Source organism: Aphis gossypii, unplaced genomic scaffold (assembly GCF_020184175.1).
Source record: "Aphis gossypii isolate Hap1 unplaced genomic scaffold, ASM2018417v2 Contig00963, whole genome shotgun sequence".
Lineage (NCBI taxonomy): Eukaryota > Metazoa > Arthropoda > Insecta > Hemiptera > Aphididae > Aphis > Aphis gossypii.
Window position 1 is genome coordinate 1 of NW_026083384.1, and position 15,216 is coordinate 15,216.

Sequence of the window (15,216 nt, forward strand, 5' to 3'; positions counted from 1 at the left end):
TAAATAAACAAAACCGGTACCTATCTTTTTTTTACAACATCAATAGTCTAAAACCTCATACATTGTAATGGTTGTACGCCTTAAAAATAAGTATATATTTTCCTTAAAGTTAATTTATAAACATTTTTCTGTTCTAGACAATACTATTATAATAGTTTATCATAATGCAGCTAAACTCTAATCCAGACAATAATACTGTATCGTACATAATAATAAATTATTAATAAATGTCTATTCTATTTATTGCAGAATAATTCAAAATATTATTTGTTCACTACCAAATCCGCGACTGACCTAATTTAATAATCTAAAACACATAATATTGTAAATGTTCATCTTTGATTTCTGTGGGATTGGACACGGGTTATAATAAATAATAAATATTATTATATATAGAATTAGGGGTCTGCTGTGCCTTGTTTCCTGAACTGTTTTGATAACTTGCTGGTAGAATCGTAGCCACATATTTTGTAAAAACACAATTGATAATGTTTAATAAAACAAACATAAGTATTACGTGAATTCTAAAGATAACTCAACTCATTAAATTGTATTCTAATACCTACTTCCTATGTTATGATAATGAAATAGGTAAACTATTTAATTATCCAATTATTATTATTATTTTTTGATACTTATAATGCAATGCCACAGAGCGTCTTTTACTCAAACGGGACATACCTATTTTGAGGGGATAGCACGAAAAAATAACCTAATGAATAAATGGATGGGCAAGTAAGGACGATTATAAAATGTATTTAATTACTATAGGTAGTCTATAATAGTGTATATTTCTATCATATAATAATATTAACTGTTGTTATTCAATTATGTGTTTGTGTGTCATAGTAAAATTGTCGCACGGAACATTTGATTTTGCCATTTAATTGGAAGAAATCGGTTTGGACATTGATTGCCAAAACAAAAAATAAATTGTCGACAGAACTTGCTCTGCGAATTATAGAAGAGTCCAATACAAATTTTTAAAAATCTAAAACCGTTCAAAAAAAGATTTAAAAAAAATATACTTCAATTCAAGAAGACAATTATGAAACATTAATATTACATATTATATTGTATTATATTTTTACATAATATTATTGGCATTGTAATACAAATTTATTGACTAAAAGAATTGACTGTAATTTTAGCGCCCAGACTACCTGTAATTCAAATTATGTTATTGTATCGATAAGTCTTCTTACCGCTTCGCCACCAACCGGTATACAAATTACAAACACGCATTCACATTATTATTCTTTATTCGTTTTGTCTAATTTTTGTATTTTTCCAGCTATGAATTGTAAATTATTGTAGTTTTTAACGCAAAGTGTGCTAATCGTTCTGTATTTTTATAGGTACTATGTTTCATTGAAGTACATAATATTGTTCATTATAATATCACTGTTTTTTTTATACATTGCGCCAATCGTCAATTTGTATACTGTTTATTTTGTGTTTTATATGAAATATATGTAAGGTCTAATCAAAAAGTATCGAGACTCCTATTTTTCGACCTAACACGATATCTCAGTTGTTTCTCAACCACCCTATAAATGGCAGACATGGAGACTGGGATAAATTACCAACGAACGTAGGAACAGATATGACCGAAAAATTTAGATTTATTTTATTAATTATTTACCATATCTGTGTATATTAATTATAAGATATGTAAAAGTATTTTATTAAAAATTAAAATGTTTAAATAAATTTATAACGCATCGGATAAGACGTATAAATATGTCTCTCTTATGTAGTAGAGGCATAATAAGTAATAACCAATAGTTTTTACTGTAGTAAAAAATAATTTGTATTACCAATTGGAATAGGATTATTTAAAAATTTGGTTTTTAAGAGGGTTGTATGATAACTATTTCGATAATTTCCATCAATAGATATTTTACCCGATATTTCGTTCAGTATTAAGAATTTAATATGGGTAATATCTAAACAACAATTTAAAAATTTGTAGTGGCCCTGAAAAGGGCCGTTTTAAATGGAAATAGTTTAATAATCGGACGATTTAAGCACGTTCTCCGCGGATACGACGAGCCAATTGGATGTCTTTTGGCATGATCGTGACACGCTTGGCGTGAATGGCGCACAAGTTGGTGTCTTCGAAAAGACCGACCAAGTATGCTTCACTGGCTTCCTGCAGAGCCATAACGGCGGAACTCTGGAAACGCAAATCGGTCTTGAAGTCCTGAGCGATCTCACGAACCAGGCGTTGGAAAGGCAATTTGCGGATCAACAGTTCGGTGCTCTTTTGGTAACGACGGATTTCACGGAGAGCGACTGTACCCGGACGGTAACGATGTGGCTTCTTCACTCCTCCGGTGGCTGGTGCGCTCTTACGTGCGGCTTTGGTGGCCAGCTGTTTCCTCGGGGCCTTGCCTCCGGTGGATTTACGGGCGGTTTGCTTGGTACGTGCCATTTTGGTTAGTTAGCTGTGTTGCTCGGTAAAACTGTAGAACACTGATGGCTCGACAAAACGTAAACCACTAGTATTTATACACGAAACGGATTCGTATCTGCTGTTTTCATTGGTCGGCGGGTGATGATAATCGGTAAGTGGGAGAAATGGAATGGTGCACTACGATTGGCCGTGCGCGCGCCGTAAAACGTATAAATAAAACGGCGTTTGTAAACCGGGCATCAGTCAACGTTCAACGTTCACAGTAGCAAGTATTGCAATACTAAATCTACAAACTACATAAAATCAACATGACCGGACGCGGTAAAGGAGGAAAAGGTCTTGGAAAAGGAGGCGCCAAACGTCATCGTAAAGTGTTGCGTGATAACATCCAGGGAATCACCAAGCCCGCCATCCGTCGGTTAGCCCGTCGTGGAGGTGTGAAACGTATCTCCGGTTTGATCTACGAAGAGACCCGTGGAGTGTTAAAAGTATTCCTTGAGAACGTGATCCGTGATGCAGTCACCTACACCGAACACGCCAAGAGGAAGACCGTTACCGCCATGGACGTCGTCTACGCACTGAAACGTCAAGGACGTACCTTGTACGGTTTCGGAGGTTAAATATTAACGTGCTACACCTTATACATTTATTAAAAAGGCCCTTTTCAGGGCCACCACTTTCATAAGTACTTAATAATTATATGCACAATTGGTAGTAGAAACTAGAAGTAGCTACTTCAAAAATTGTGTAAAGTCTAAGAGAACTGTTCTTGGAATTTGATGAATTATCACTTAGTAAATATAAGCTTACACCTTCCCTTCCGGTCATATCTTGTAACTGAATAAATGTAACCAAGATCAGTTACATTTACTACAGCAAGAACTCCATAGTCCATACATAAAGAAAAATGTTAAGATACTTAAACATCATTATAATATATTACGCATTAAGTATCATAGAAGTTCAGTAATTCGTATACACATTTTTATTGTACCATAAACTTATATTATATTCTATACTTCAAAATATATGACAAATAGGTTGTTCATTTAATATCTCTTATACAACTGTCGCCTTCTTATTATTTGATAATTATATTTATCTTTGAAGAGTACTTAATTAAAGAGTATTTAAATATTCAAAGGTTTATAGTAATTTTACTGTTGAGTTATTGAACTGCAATCCACCAGTGATAAAAATAAAAAGATTTACAATACTATACCGCCGAATATGATACCAGGCAAATGCCTATCAAAATTATTATCTTGATAATAACTCATTATATACATTCTTCGAAGAATTATCTAACCTCGGGCTGTAGTGATTTAGTTATCATGATCAGGCATCGTTTCCTGTATAATATAATAATCTGAGCCTAACAACTACTCTAAACATGGTACTCATTACAATGTGTATAATTTATTTTTACCACCATCGATAAAATTAAAAATCTTACACGACAGGATAAAAATATGTAGGTTATTTTGATACTATAATCGAATGATATAATTATTCGAATAATATTTACAGCGCGACAATTCGAATTGAACTGTTCGATATCTATGTTTATAATAGGTTTTTTTAAATTCATTTTATATTTTATTGTTATTACCAAAATATCAATGTACATTTATATGACTATGTGTATTTATAAAACATTTAAAAGTGTTTTATTAAAAATTAAAACGTATAATTTATTATATAATTATAACGCATCGAATATTATTCAGTACAATCACGGTAATACGTTTACTGTAGTAGAAAATAATTTTTACCTATATTTTCTTACCAATTAGAAAAGATTATTTAAAAATCTGGTTTCTAGCGGTTGTCCTAACTAATTCGATAATTCTCATTCAGGATACTACTCGGTTTTCCGTTCAAAAACATTCGAGTGTAGGTATCTCGATTTCCAATCATTTCGATTATGGCATCATAAGGCACAGCTCCTGCTAGTCTACCATTATATTATGTTGACGGAGTTAGGAAAAAATTAGCACACTTAGAAACCCCACCAAAAGTGTAATTCTATAATAGGTTAATAATTTTTTAATTTTTATATATGTGGTGGCCCTGAAAAGGGCCGTTTTAATATGATAGGGATTTGCTCGGATAATTTAGACTTTCTTTTCGGTCTTCTTGGGCAAAAGAACAGCTTGGATGTTTGGCAATACACCGCCTTGGGCGATGGTAACACCGGACAACAGTTTGTTCAATTCCTCGTCATTTCTGATGGCCAATTGCAAATGTCTGGGAATGATACGAGACTTCTTGTTGTCACGGGCTGCGTTACCGGCCAACTCCAAAACTTCAGCTGCCAAGTATTCCATGACGGCGGCCAAGTACACTGGTGCTCCGGCTCCGACACGTTCGGCGTAGTTTCCTTTTCTCAACAGACGGTGGATACGACCGACCGGGAACTGGAGTCCGGCACGGGACGACCTGGTCTTGGATTTACCTCCTTTGGATTTGCCTGCTTTGCCTCTTCCGCTCATGATTGTAGTTTCGATAAACGACTGTTCGGTACCGTGTACGTTGATGATGTGTGGGCTCATACCGATATGGCAGCCGTTATATAGTCGAGAACTGGAAAACATTATCACAATTGGACAATTTTAAACGGTATGACGCTATAAAACGACACCGAATACATTGACACTACTATCAAAACCATGTCGTTTTTAATCGACATCATCACGGTATTTGTTACTGGAGAAACGAGTATTTTCATCGAACATACGACCGCTGTCAAATCCTATTTGATCTGTTATACTTGTTACATTGCGGCCAATGAACGAACGACGGATCACCTAGTCTTAGCTTTATATACCGTCGTTTTCGCTCCACCGGTATCATTCGTGTATCTACCGTCGTACAGTCAACAAACACCCTAAACCGAAAACCAATCAAAATGGCTCCAGGAGGTAAATCCGCAGGAAAAGCGATGAAGAAGTCGTCCGGCAAGGCTCAAAAGAACATCGCCAAGTCCGACAAGAAGCGCAAGCCAAAGAGGAAAGAATCGTACGCCATCTACATCTACAAAGTGTTGAAACAAGTACATCCCGACACCGGTGTTTCCTCAAAGGCCATGAGCATCATGAACAGTTTCGTCAACGATCTGTTCGAACGCATCGCCGCCGAATCCAGTCGTCTTGCCCACTACAACAAGCGCTCGACCATCACCAGTCGGGAAATCCAAACCGCCGTCCGTCTCTTGTTGCCCGGTGAATTGGCCAAGCACGCCGTCAGTGAAGGTACCAAGGCCGTCACCAAATACACCAGCTCCAAATAATTCATATACGCCATCAATACATTTACTAAAACGGCCCTTTTCAGGGCCACCACATTACGTTTAATACTCTTACCTAATTTTATTTGAATCCGTTGCCGACAACTACTTAAAGAACTAAGAAGTATTTAACTTTTTTCCTATATAATAGGATTGCGTCGCAAGAAAAATTGTTAAAACGATTTCGGAACGCTTGTGAATGTAAAAGTATACGTCTTTCTAAAACAAATTTTACCAATAAGCGACCAGATTAATGATATAATATTGTACTTCAATTTTCTAGGACACGGTTTCAAGGTTTCAACCTTTTTATGGTAGCTAAATCCCATTTTCACAAAATTAATTATTACTAAATTTGTAGTGTTATTTAGTTGGCTTTCTTATTTGGTAGGGGGTACTATAGTGATCTCTTGATAGTTGGGCGAATAGATATTGTTTTTTTTTCAAAAACATACATTAAATTTGGTGTCATTAATCCGTTAAGTATACCTCAAAATACTTCTAAATTGTATCGCCAAATAAACAGACTAAAATATGTTGCCTAATATGTCGCGTCTTTTCTAAGTTGATTTTTTTTTTTTTTTAACAACCTATTAATGAAGTTATGTTGAATATGCACTAATTCCAATTGTATTATAATAAATGTATGCACTATATCTGTATACCGGAACTTGTAAAAAATAAAGATTAAGAGAGAGAGGGTGGCATTTTGATTTAATGGAATGTCGTTTGTATAGACCAAGTATAATATTGGTGAGAGACAGGAGCCTTGGGGGACTTCTGCCTGTATTATACATTATAAATTTAATCTATGCTACTATATGAGTAATCATAATTACAAATATTATACTGTTCTAGCACTTCAGCGTCAAACAAACACTACTGTAGATTGGCTTACCAAATGTAGAATTAAATTAAACGTTTCAATAACAGTAGCGATAATTTATTATTAAACCACGTTCTCAAAATCATAAAATGAAATTAAACATCGAAAATCAACAATTATTAGAATGGAACAATCACGTCAAATACCTCGTTGCCACCTTAAACTATATAAGTTATGACAAACATATTAGATCTAACATCCAAAAGCGCATATTGCCAGGGAAGCACTCAATTAGAAATAGCACAGTCTTACTTTTCAATAATTGTGCAATGTGATCTTCACCGGTGGGTCGCGACACTTTTTGGGGTGGAGAGTCCAAAATGGTTGAAGATCACTGGTATATAGTCTAATGCAGTGGTTTTCAAACTTTTTTTATACACGGCACACCGGACACTTCAAAAAAATTTCACGGCACACTGACATTTTTTTAGATGAACAAAATTGTTTTGAATTAATTATAATTTTATATACATTTAATTAGAAATTTTTATTATTTATTTATTAATATTACAATTACAGTATAATTAGTTATTAAATTTATTTACAAAAAAAAGTGTAGTTTATACATAGGTACATTTAATGAGAAATGTGTGCCTGATGGGCGTTACAAATATTTTTAATTCTTGGACGAATAGTTGACAGACATACCCTCATTTCTTCTTCCAGTGAATTTAGTTTTTCTCGTTTTTTATTTTTTATATTCGCAAGCGCTGAAAACCCTTGTTCACAAAGATATGAGGTTGAGAACGGCAAAAGAATAGTCAGTGCTTTTATAGATATCTCTGGATATTCTTTAGAAACATATATCCAGAATTTATTGAGAGTGATCTCTTTGAATTTCAACTGCAATGTTCGATCATTTTTAATTGAACAGAGATTTTCTTCTTCAACAAGTTTTAAATCAACCAAGTCACTAATAGACACATTAAAAGGGTCTCGTACCCAGTCATAATTTTTAATATTAATACTTGGAAAATATTTATTCATTTTTACTTCTAACAATGTGATGGACTCGACTATTAATGACAAAATGTTGTCATCCGCAACTAATAAAGCAGTACGTGGAAACATGATTAAATTACCTTGATTAATTTTAGTTTTCCATAAATTCAATTTTTCGATGAAAGCCATAATTTTGTCCGACGATGTTAGTATATTTTCATCACGACCTTGCATACTTGAATTTAGTTTATTGAGATGCTCAAACAAATCAGTTAAGAAAGATAACTTTGTCCACCACTCTTCATCCCCAAGAAAGTTGAATTCAGTTTCTTCCATAGTTAAAAATACAAGTAACTCCTCTCTCAAATTGTAAAATCGTGATAAAATATTGCCCCTTGAAAGCCATCTTACTGCACTGTATAAAATCAATCTTGAATAGTCTGCATCCATCTCTTCACAATTTTTTCGAATAGTCTTGATTTAAGAGGTCGGCTCTTAATAAAATTTATAACTTTTACAACTTGATCAAGAATATTTTGTAAATCACTTACTAAGGATTTTGCCACTAAGGCCTCTCTATGAAGGAAGCAATGGGTAAAAATAATTTTTGAATTTTTTTTTTTGACTAAAGAAATAAAACCTTTAATTGAGCCAGTCATTGAAGGTGCACCATCAGTGCATATTCCAATACAATTGTCCCACGATAAATTTACTGATAATAAATGATCGTCCAAAACTTTAAAAACATCTTCACCTCTCGTTGTTTCGGGCAATGTTTTACAACAAAAAAAGTTTTCAATAATATCTTCATCAACTACCATGCGTACAAAAACTAAAAGCTGTGCTTTTCCACTTATATCTGTAGATTCGTCTACTTGCAGCGCAAACATACGATAATCGCGTAACTTATTTAATACTTGCTGCTCAATATCTTCGGACATGTCGTTTATGCGCCTACTTATTGTATTATCAGATAAAGGAATTTTCAATATTTCTTGTTCAGCTTCTATTCCAAAAAATATTTTTACAATTTCACGGCAAGCGGGTAAAATTAACTGTTCACATATTGTATGTGGTTTCATTGTTTTAGCCACAAGCTCTGCTACTACATAGCTCGCTTCTTGAGATTTATCAGAAATTTTAACAATTGTTGTCATATTTTTACTTTGTTTATTTTGTGAATTTAATAAACGTTGAAAATATGTTATATTTTTGTCGATCAAATGTGAATGTTTAGTAAACAAGTGACGTTTAAGTTTACTGGGCACCATTGCTTCATTTGACAATTTTTCACCACATACAACGCACCATGGAAGAGGATTATTTGTATCACCAGTACAAGAAAATCCCATTTTTAAGTAATCTTCGTGATACTGACGAATATTGTATTTTATTTTTTTTTTTGGTGGTTGACTTACTGACGCATTATTGTCAACAGAACGAGTAACAAATTTATCCATGATTACAATAATTATAAATATATGTAAAATGTAAATGTATATCACAAATGTATTTTTTTTAATACTCGTACGATACGAACTATTCTACGAATACGACGTAAACGTCCAGGCCGGTTGTGACGGATATACTGCCAGAGGTCTAACAATATAACGGATAACCTATACTTTTTATAGTTTAATAGTTATCTGAGATTACTTATCTTAATCACTTTATTCCTACAAACTGTCGATTTATTAATATATAAATATATATCAAATCCATAGAGATTGAAAGCATTTATTTTCTTATATCGCAATTCAATGCAATCGGTAATTTATGGAAAAACCGCGGCACACCTAGTGCATACTCGCGGCACACCAGTGTGCCGCGGCACCCAGTTTGAAAACCACTGGTCTAATGTATAAACTGCAATTTGGTTTTTCTGTACAACATGAATACCAGAATACAATTATACGTTATAGTAATTTTGTTTGTTTGTTTGTTTTTTTTTTTTTAATCCATAAATCTTAATTTATCATCTAGAATCTAGTTTCTAAGTAATACCTATGCATAAAATATACAAAAACTATATTATTCAATTTATTATAGACACCTAATTATCAGCACCATCATTACTAATTTTTAAACAATTAGGTACATTTTATTTTAGGTATTATTTGAATTTTAGTTTATAAACACATATTATATTTTTGTTTTTTAGTATATTTTATTAATATAGTAAAAATAATTTTTTTTCAATATTTAGTACATTCTAGTTGATTTTTGTGCCTATTAAATAAAATGATATTTTTCTAAACTAAATTAAAGTTAAAATTCAAATTTTCTCTTAAATCCCAATCTTTGGTTAATATATTTATTAACATTAAATATGGAAGACATGTCATTATTTAATTTTTTTACAGTTTCAAATTCATAATTAACATTGTTAAAAAAAAAAAAAAAAATGAAAACAATTCTTTTTATCACGTTTTATTGAAATTATAACTCGTAGATACAATTAATTTCATAATTCACACAAATCATATTAAAATAATGTATAAGTTATAACGTTTATCCATTTCCACTAAAATGTAGTGCAATAATGTATATTATAACAAACTGTCAATGTTTATGACTTAATAATTACCCTAATAGTTATATGTTAATGTATTTATTAAAATTTAAAACAACAAAACAAAAACAAATACCTTTTGAAACAAAAACATCAATAAAATTGTACATTAAAATAAATTAAGACTAGAAAACAAAGTGATTTACAAAACTATAGTATAGGGTAAGTTTCTTTTTAAAACTATTATTATCATAGCTGGTTACAAGTAGTAACCAAATGACTAGAAACTGTGTGAATTATCTGACTAGGTAATGTAATCGTATTGTAATAATAATAACATTTTGTTTTAAAACATAAATGCATTGTTGAAAATCAGAGAATTTGGTAAGATCAAGTCTGGAAGCAATGAATAAATAATGATACAGGAAGCTTAATTTATAAATCACTGGAAGAATCGCAATTATCATAATACAATATGTTATAAAATCCCGGGCAAATGAAGCAACTGAGCACCTCAAAAAACAAATAATTATTTTTAATAACAAAATTTTTTTAACATCATAATTACCACAAAATTAAGTAATACCTAGTTCTACGTGTGTCATAGAGCTATTAATTAACCCTATTTTTAGTAGAAACACTGGCAAAACATACTTACAGTAAAATGACGCTCTTAGGATTCAGCAAGTAATAATAAAAATAATCATTAACAAAATATAGTTTTAGAGAAATTTGACTTGATATAAACAAACAAATATATTCAAGTTTTACGAAAGTCTAATCCAGGTGCAATAAAAAAGAAGTCTTTTCCTTTACGAATAATATATCAATTAATCACACACTTTGGTGTGCATTATGATACAAATAGTGATTAAAAAACATTAAAGCAGCCATAATTGACTTTCTAATAATAAGCCTTATTTATTTTAAGGCATAATAAACTTTATTGAAATTCCATTGACTAATTTTTTGAAATTATAATAATGATTTGTTTTTTATTCAAGATACCTACTTAAGAAACAATTGTACATTTGTACACACACTGCCTATTTATATTGGTCACTTTTTTTTTTGTTTTGTTTTTGCACTCAAATATAATAAATTTAAGTGTTTAATTATTTTTAATAACAAAATTTTTTTAACATCATAATTATCACAAAAAATATTATTGCCAGGGAAGCACTCAATTAGAAATAGAACAGTCTTACTTTTCAATAATTGTGCAATGTGATCTTCACCGGTGGGTCGCGACACTTTTTGGGGTGGAGAGTCCAAAATGGTTGAAGATCACTGGTATATACTCGTAGTCTATTGTATAAACTGCAATTTGGTTTTTCTGTACAACACGAATAACAGAATACAATTATACGTTATAGTAAATGTTTGCAATATATTTGTATACCGGAACTTGTAAAAAATAAAGAATAATAATGATTATTGATTCATTAGTTACCTGTTTAGGTATTTTATGTATTCCACACATAATATTATTTCTATTATTTTAATTATTTTGAATAATAATATTATACTGGTATTACAAGCTTATAGTTAATTTAGTTAGTTATTATAATTATTCGAATAATATATTAATCGATTAGATTCTCAGCTCAAATTTAGATGTTTATATATTAAATAATAAAAACACGCTTCAGCTAGGTGTCACCTACTTCCTACTTGTGTTATTCGTTTACACTTACCTATTACTAATTACTATACTTATAAAAATAAATATAATGTAAAAAATGTTTATGAAAATGTATTTTCATAGGGTCTATTAACTTTTCATCAAACAGTCGCCCTCAAATGTTGTTATTTTTTCATTAGAATTTTTTTTTTTAATTTTGTGGTATCACGACGTAATATTGAATAATAAAAATATTGTCAAAAGACTTAGCATTTATCGCAATGTAATTAATAATGATTATGATTCCACTGTTCGTAATTCTATCCAATAACGCTGTGACTTCCATACGACCATACTTCGGACTCCCCAAAAACAATAATATAAAACCATGGAGTCTTTATCCAACACTCCTACATTCCCTGCTATAATTTCCTTAGTACAATGTTGGGTTGTATCGTAAAATAGTAACTTAGAAATGGAAACATCTAGAAAAAATAATGGAGTAACTCGATTATTACGAAAAAAATCATATGATAGGTAAGAGCCATTACTAATTAATAGTTATTAGTTACTAGTAAAATATAATACTAATTTACTTATCACAAATAACTGATCATACTTGAATTCATATAATGAGAAAACAATAGAAATTGTAAATCAATTTATTATAGGCATGAAATATTTCTATATTATAATACTTATTTAACTATCGTTTTTATTCTTACTTCATCCCATACCAATAACACCCCCAGCATTTAATTTTTTAAATTTGAAGGTAATTTAGAATATTACGTATGTAAATATTAAAATATTATTATTACATATACTTAAATTTCAAATGTCAGTATCGACAAGTTCCAAATTAAGACTCAAGCTCTTGGTTAAAATATTAAACTTAAAATAAAAAGAATCTTGTATACTACGCTTACACGACTATAATTGTATACGTTTTATTATATAAACATAAAATATCATATAGGTTTTATTATACAATGATTACTGCGCGATGTACTACTATCGGTAAAATCGGAGATTTATAAATAATTATTAATTTTATTTTCAACTTCAGATATAAATATTTTATTTTAAAAATATTATATTTTATCATAATAAAATTGGTGGCCCTAAAAAGAGCCTTTTTAAGATAATAATAATAATTTTTAGGCACGTTCTCCGTGGATACGACGAACCAATTGGATGTCCTTTGACATAATCGTGACAAGCTTGGCGTGGATGGCGCACAATTTGGTGTCTTCGAAAAGACCGACCAAGTACGCTTCGCTCGCCTCTTGCAATGTCATGACGGCAGAGCTCTGGAAACGCAAATCGGTCTTGAAGTCCTGGGCGATCTTGCGCACAAGCCGTTGGAAGGGCAATTTGCGGATTAAAAGTTCTATCCTCTTTTGGTAACGACGGATTTCACGGAGAGCGACTGTTCCCGGACGGTAACGATGTGGCTTCTTTACACCTCCGGTAGCTAGTGCACTCTTACGTTCGGCTTTGGTGGCCAGCTGTTTCCTGGGAGCCTTGCCTCCCATCGATTTACGGGCTGTTTGCTTGGTTCTTGCCATTGCTGGTTATGAGTAAAATTCAATCGAATTGTTAAGTAAGTAAAACTGTGTTTAGTAATGATCATTAGTTTGCAGTTTACTTTGAATGGTCGGCTAGTGGCCTATGTAGAGTACCAGTCTAAGCCTTTACACTCTTTGTGAAGTGTTGCAAGGGTGTGTTATTTTTATTTACTTTAGGATAGCCGTGATAAGTGGGGGTTTTACTGAGGGATAGTGAATGTTGAAGGCATCATCATTCTCGTTCCAGCAGTTCATGCGACCACTCGTCTACAGCCAAACTGCAGACCTGAACCCACCTTGACTAATCCGTTATGCCCTCTCGTCGTCAGGCCGTGCCCTGACATCGCCGAGACACAGAAGTCCTACACAATCGCGGCTGTCCGCTGCTCATTGCTGTGACGTGCCGTTGCGCCACTCACTGTTTGCTAGGCGGTACGGCGTATCGACCTACTCCAAACTTCCTGAATTTGACCCAACCAGTCAACATTCAGCGTCATAGCAGCAAGTCTTGCAGTACTTAGCCTAGACATCATCTCACCATTGCATCATTTCACCTTCTGGCAGTCCTATCAAGCGGTCCTGTCATACTGGTATACAACAGCAGCAAACCTCCAACCTCGCTATGGGTGTCCATATAGATGGCCGAGGCAAGAATAAAAGATATGGCGTTTCGTCTATCTCAAACGGACCTTCAAAGAAAGTCCATAACACTAGAAACAGTCTAGGTGCAGCAAGTCGAGAACCGCGTCGATGTCTCGGGGCGTTTTGATTGGCTAGTAGGTTGAAGGAGAAAGGGAACTAATAATGACCATGTATTTTGGCCAGTTAATGCAACTTGTAGTTTGCGTTGATGAGGAGGTGATTGGAGAGTCGGACAATATATGTAGTACTGGATTGTGGTCATAAGAAAGTTCGTTGAGGATAGTAACATCGCATGAGAGTTGTGGGAGACGGATTAGAGCAATGTCTAAAACGTTAGGTCTGTGAACTGTAACAACCGGTAAGAACGTTAATTAGAGTGTCCGGAGCTGTAATGGTGTAATCGTCCTATAGAGTGTGGTTATAAAATATGATGCCGGCGGCGTTAGAGCAACGACTGTGCCAGAGTAGGTGTTTTGCATTAAGGCCGCCCGCAATAACAAACCAATGGTTGCCGTTGGTCAGCGCGTTTAAGTCATTGATTTTCAGTGGTATGTTCGAGCTCTCGTATACGGCGGAAATTTGTAATTGGTAGTTGCCCATGGATATTTCAACGGCGGTTAATAAAATTGTCGTTGGTATAATAATGCGTTTGTGCACTATTCTATGATGAACTAGTGCGGGGTGCCACCGCAGGCGTGACAGCGTAAGCCTGAAGTGTTATCAGAACGATAGACATGATAATTACTGAGTTTTAATTGTTCGAGAGGTTTTAATTCGGTTTCATTTAATAAAACGATATCAACGTTGGTCTTTTCCATGAGCGCTTATAATTCAATCGTTTTGGATTTGATGACGTTTGAATTCCGGTATAGAATTTTTTGTTTGTTTTTGGTAGCGTTAGCGTAGTTGAGGTGCTGAGTGGGGAGATTTCCAGGTACTGGTTGAGTAGCTGGAGTGGAATTATTTTGATGTAAGGATGGAGGCTAGGTAGATTTGCTTGATGGCTGATTGTATGACGTGGGTGATTTTGTTGTGAAATTTTTAGCAATTTCGGAGAATGATGGACGACCGCGGAAGTTTGCAATGTGAGCACCATTACAGTTTGTGCACGTTGGGGCCTGATCATGGGGCTTGGTACATTCGTTGGTGAAGTGCAAGCCGGCATATTTGACGCAGTGAGGTGAGTTTACGCAATTTCAGGATCCGTGGCCGAATCGTTGGCAAGTGTGGCACTGAGAGGGTCCAGTTTTCTTGTATGATTCTACTTCTATTTTAAGGAAGAAGAATTCCGTCAGATCGAAGGTATTTTTAGATTGGATACCGGAATGACA

The 15,216-nt window shown here is 33.3% G+C and overlaps 7 protein-coding genes across 7 annotated transcripts; 2 read left to right on the forward strand and 5 right to left on the reverse strand.

Moving 5' to 3' along the window:
• Positions 1-1,981: 1,981 nt before the first annotated feature.
• LOC126555632 (histone H3) lies at positions 1,982-2,489 on the reverse strand. The gene has a single exon (XM_050210529.1). It carries the CDS (start codon positions 2,435-2,437, stop codon positions 2,027-2,029), a length of 411 nt encoding a protein of 136 aa, XP_050066486.1. The 5' UTR covers positions 2,438-2,489; the 3' UTR covers positions 1,982-2,026.
• A 171-nt stretch (positions 2,490-2,660) lies between these two features.
• Positions 2,661-3,088, forward strand: LOC126555634 (histone H4). Its single transcript, XM_050210531.1, has one exon. It carries the CDS (start codon positions 2,728-2,730, stop codon positions 3,037-3,039), a length of 312 nt encoding a protein of 103 aa, XP_050066488.1. The 5' UTR covers positions 2,661-2,727; the 3' UTR covers positions 3,040-3,088.
• A 1,403-nt stretch (positions 3,089-4,491) lies between these two features.
• On the reverse strand, positions 4,492-4,989 carry LOC126555631 (histone H2A-like). The gene has a single exon (XM_050210528.1). It carries the CDS (start codon positions 4,972-4,974, stop codon positions 4,537-4,539), a length of 438 nt encoding a protein of 145 aa, XP_050066485.1. The 5' UTR covers positions 4,975-4,989; the 3' UTR covers positions 4,492-4,536.
• A 271-nt stretch (positions 4,990-5,260) lies between these two features.
• Positions 5,261-5,755, forward strand: LOC126555633 (histone H2B-like). The gene has a single exon (XM_050210530.1). The coding sequence runs from the start codon at positions 5,331-5,333 to the stop codon at positions 5,709-5,711; it is 381 nt and encodes a 126-aa protein (XP_050066487.1). The 5' UTR covers positions 5,261-5,330; the 3' UTR covers positions 5,712-5,755.
• A 1,415-nt stretch (positions 5,756-7,170) lies between these two features.
• On the reverse strand, positions 7,171-7,872 carry LOC126555630 (zinc finger BED domain-containing protein 5-like). The gene is made up of 2 exons (XM_050210527.1): positions 7,595-7,872; positions 7,171-7,507 (listed from the first exon to the last, which is right to left on the reverse strand). The coding sequence occupies exons 1-2, from the start codon at positions 7,870-7,872 to the stop codon at positions 7,171-7,173; spliced, it is 615 nt and encodes a 204-aa protein (XP_050066484.1).
• Positions 7,873-7,961: 89 nt separating this feature from the next.
• On the reverse strand, positions 7,962-8,693 carry LOC126555635 (protein FAM200A-like). Its single transcript, XM_050210532.1, has one exon. It carries the CDS (start codon positions 8,691-8,693, stop codon positions 7,962-7,964), a length of 732 nt encoding a protein of 243 aa, XP_050066489.1.
• Positions 8,694-12,832: 4,139 nt separating this feature from the next.
• On the reverse strand, positions 12,833-15,150 carry LOC114121687 (histone H3-like). Its single transcript, XM_027984121.2, has one exon. It carries the CDS (start codon positions 13,241-13,243, stop codon positions 12,833-12,835), a length of 411 nt encoding a protein of 136 aa, XP_027839922.1. The 5' UTR covers positions 13,244-15,150.
• Between the last annotated feature and the right edge of the window lie 66 nt (positions 15,151-15,216).

What these genes read in the sequence shown, in the direction of transcription:
- LOC126555630 (XM_050210527.1), bottom strand. Translation starts at nt 7,872, where the DNA reads ATGGAAGAAACTGAATTCAACTTTCTTGGGGATGAAGAGTGGTGGACA. An exon ending in ATAGTCGAGTCCATCACATT is followed by an intron (nt 7,508 to 7,594) that starts GTTAGAAGTAAA and finishes TGTGTCTATTAG; the next exon opens with TGACTTGGTTGATTTAAAAC.
- LOC114121687 (XM_027984121.2), bottom strand. Translation starts at nt 13,243, where the DNA reads ATGGCAAGAACCAAGCAAACAGCCCGTAAATCGATGGGAGGCAAGGCT.
- LOC126555634 (XM_050210531.1), top strand. Translation starts at nt 2,728, where the DNA reads ATGACCGGACGCGGTAAAGGAGGAAAAGGTCTTGGAAAAGGAGGCGCC.
- LOC126555631 (XM_050210528.1), bottom strand. Translation starts at nt 4,974, where the DNA reads ATGAGCCCACACATCATCAACGTACACGGTACCGAACAGTCGTTTATC.
- LOC126555635 (XM_050210532.1), bottom strand. Translation starts at nt 8,693, where the DNA reads ATGACAACAATTGTTAAAATTTCTGATAAATCTCAAGAAGCGAGCTAT.
- LOC126555632 (XM_050210529.1), bottom strand. Translation starts at nt 2,437, where the DNA reads ATGGCACGTACCAAGCAAACCGCCCGTAAATCCACCGGAGGCAAGGCC.
- LOC126555633 (XM_050210530.1), top strand. Translation starts at nt 5,331, where the DNA reads ATGGCTCCAGGAGGTAAATCCGCAGGAAAAGCGATGAAGAAGTCGTCC.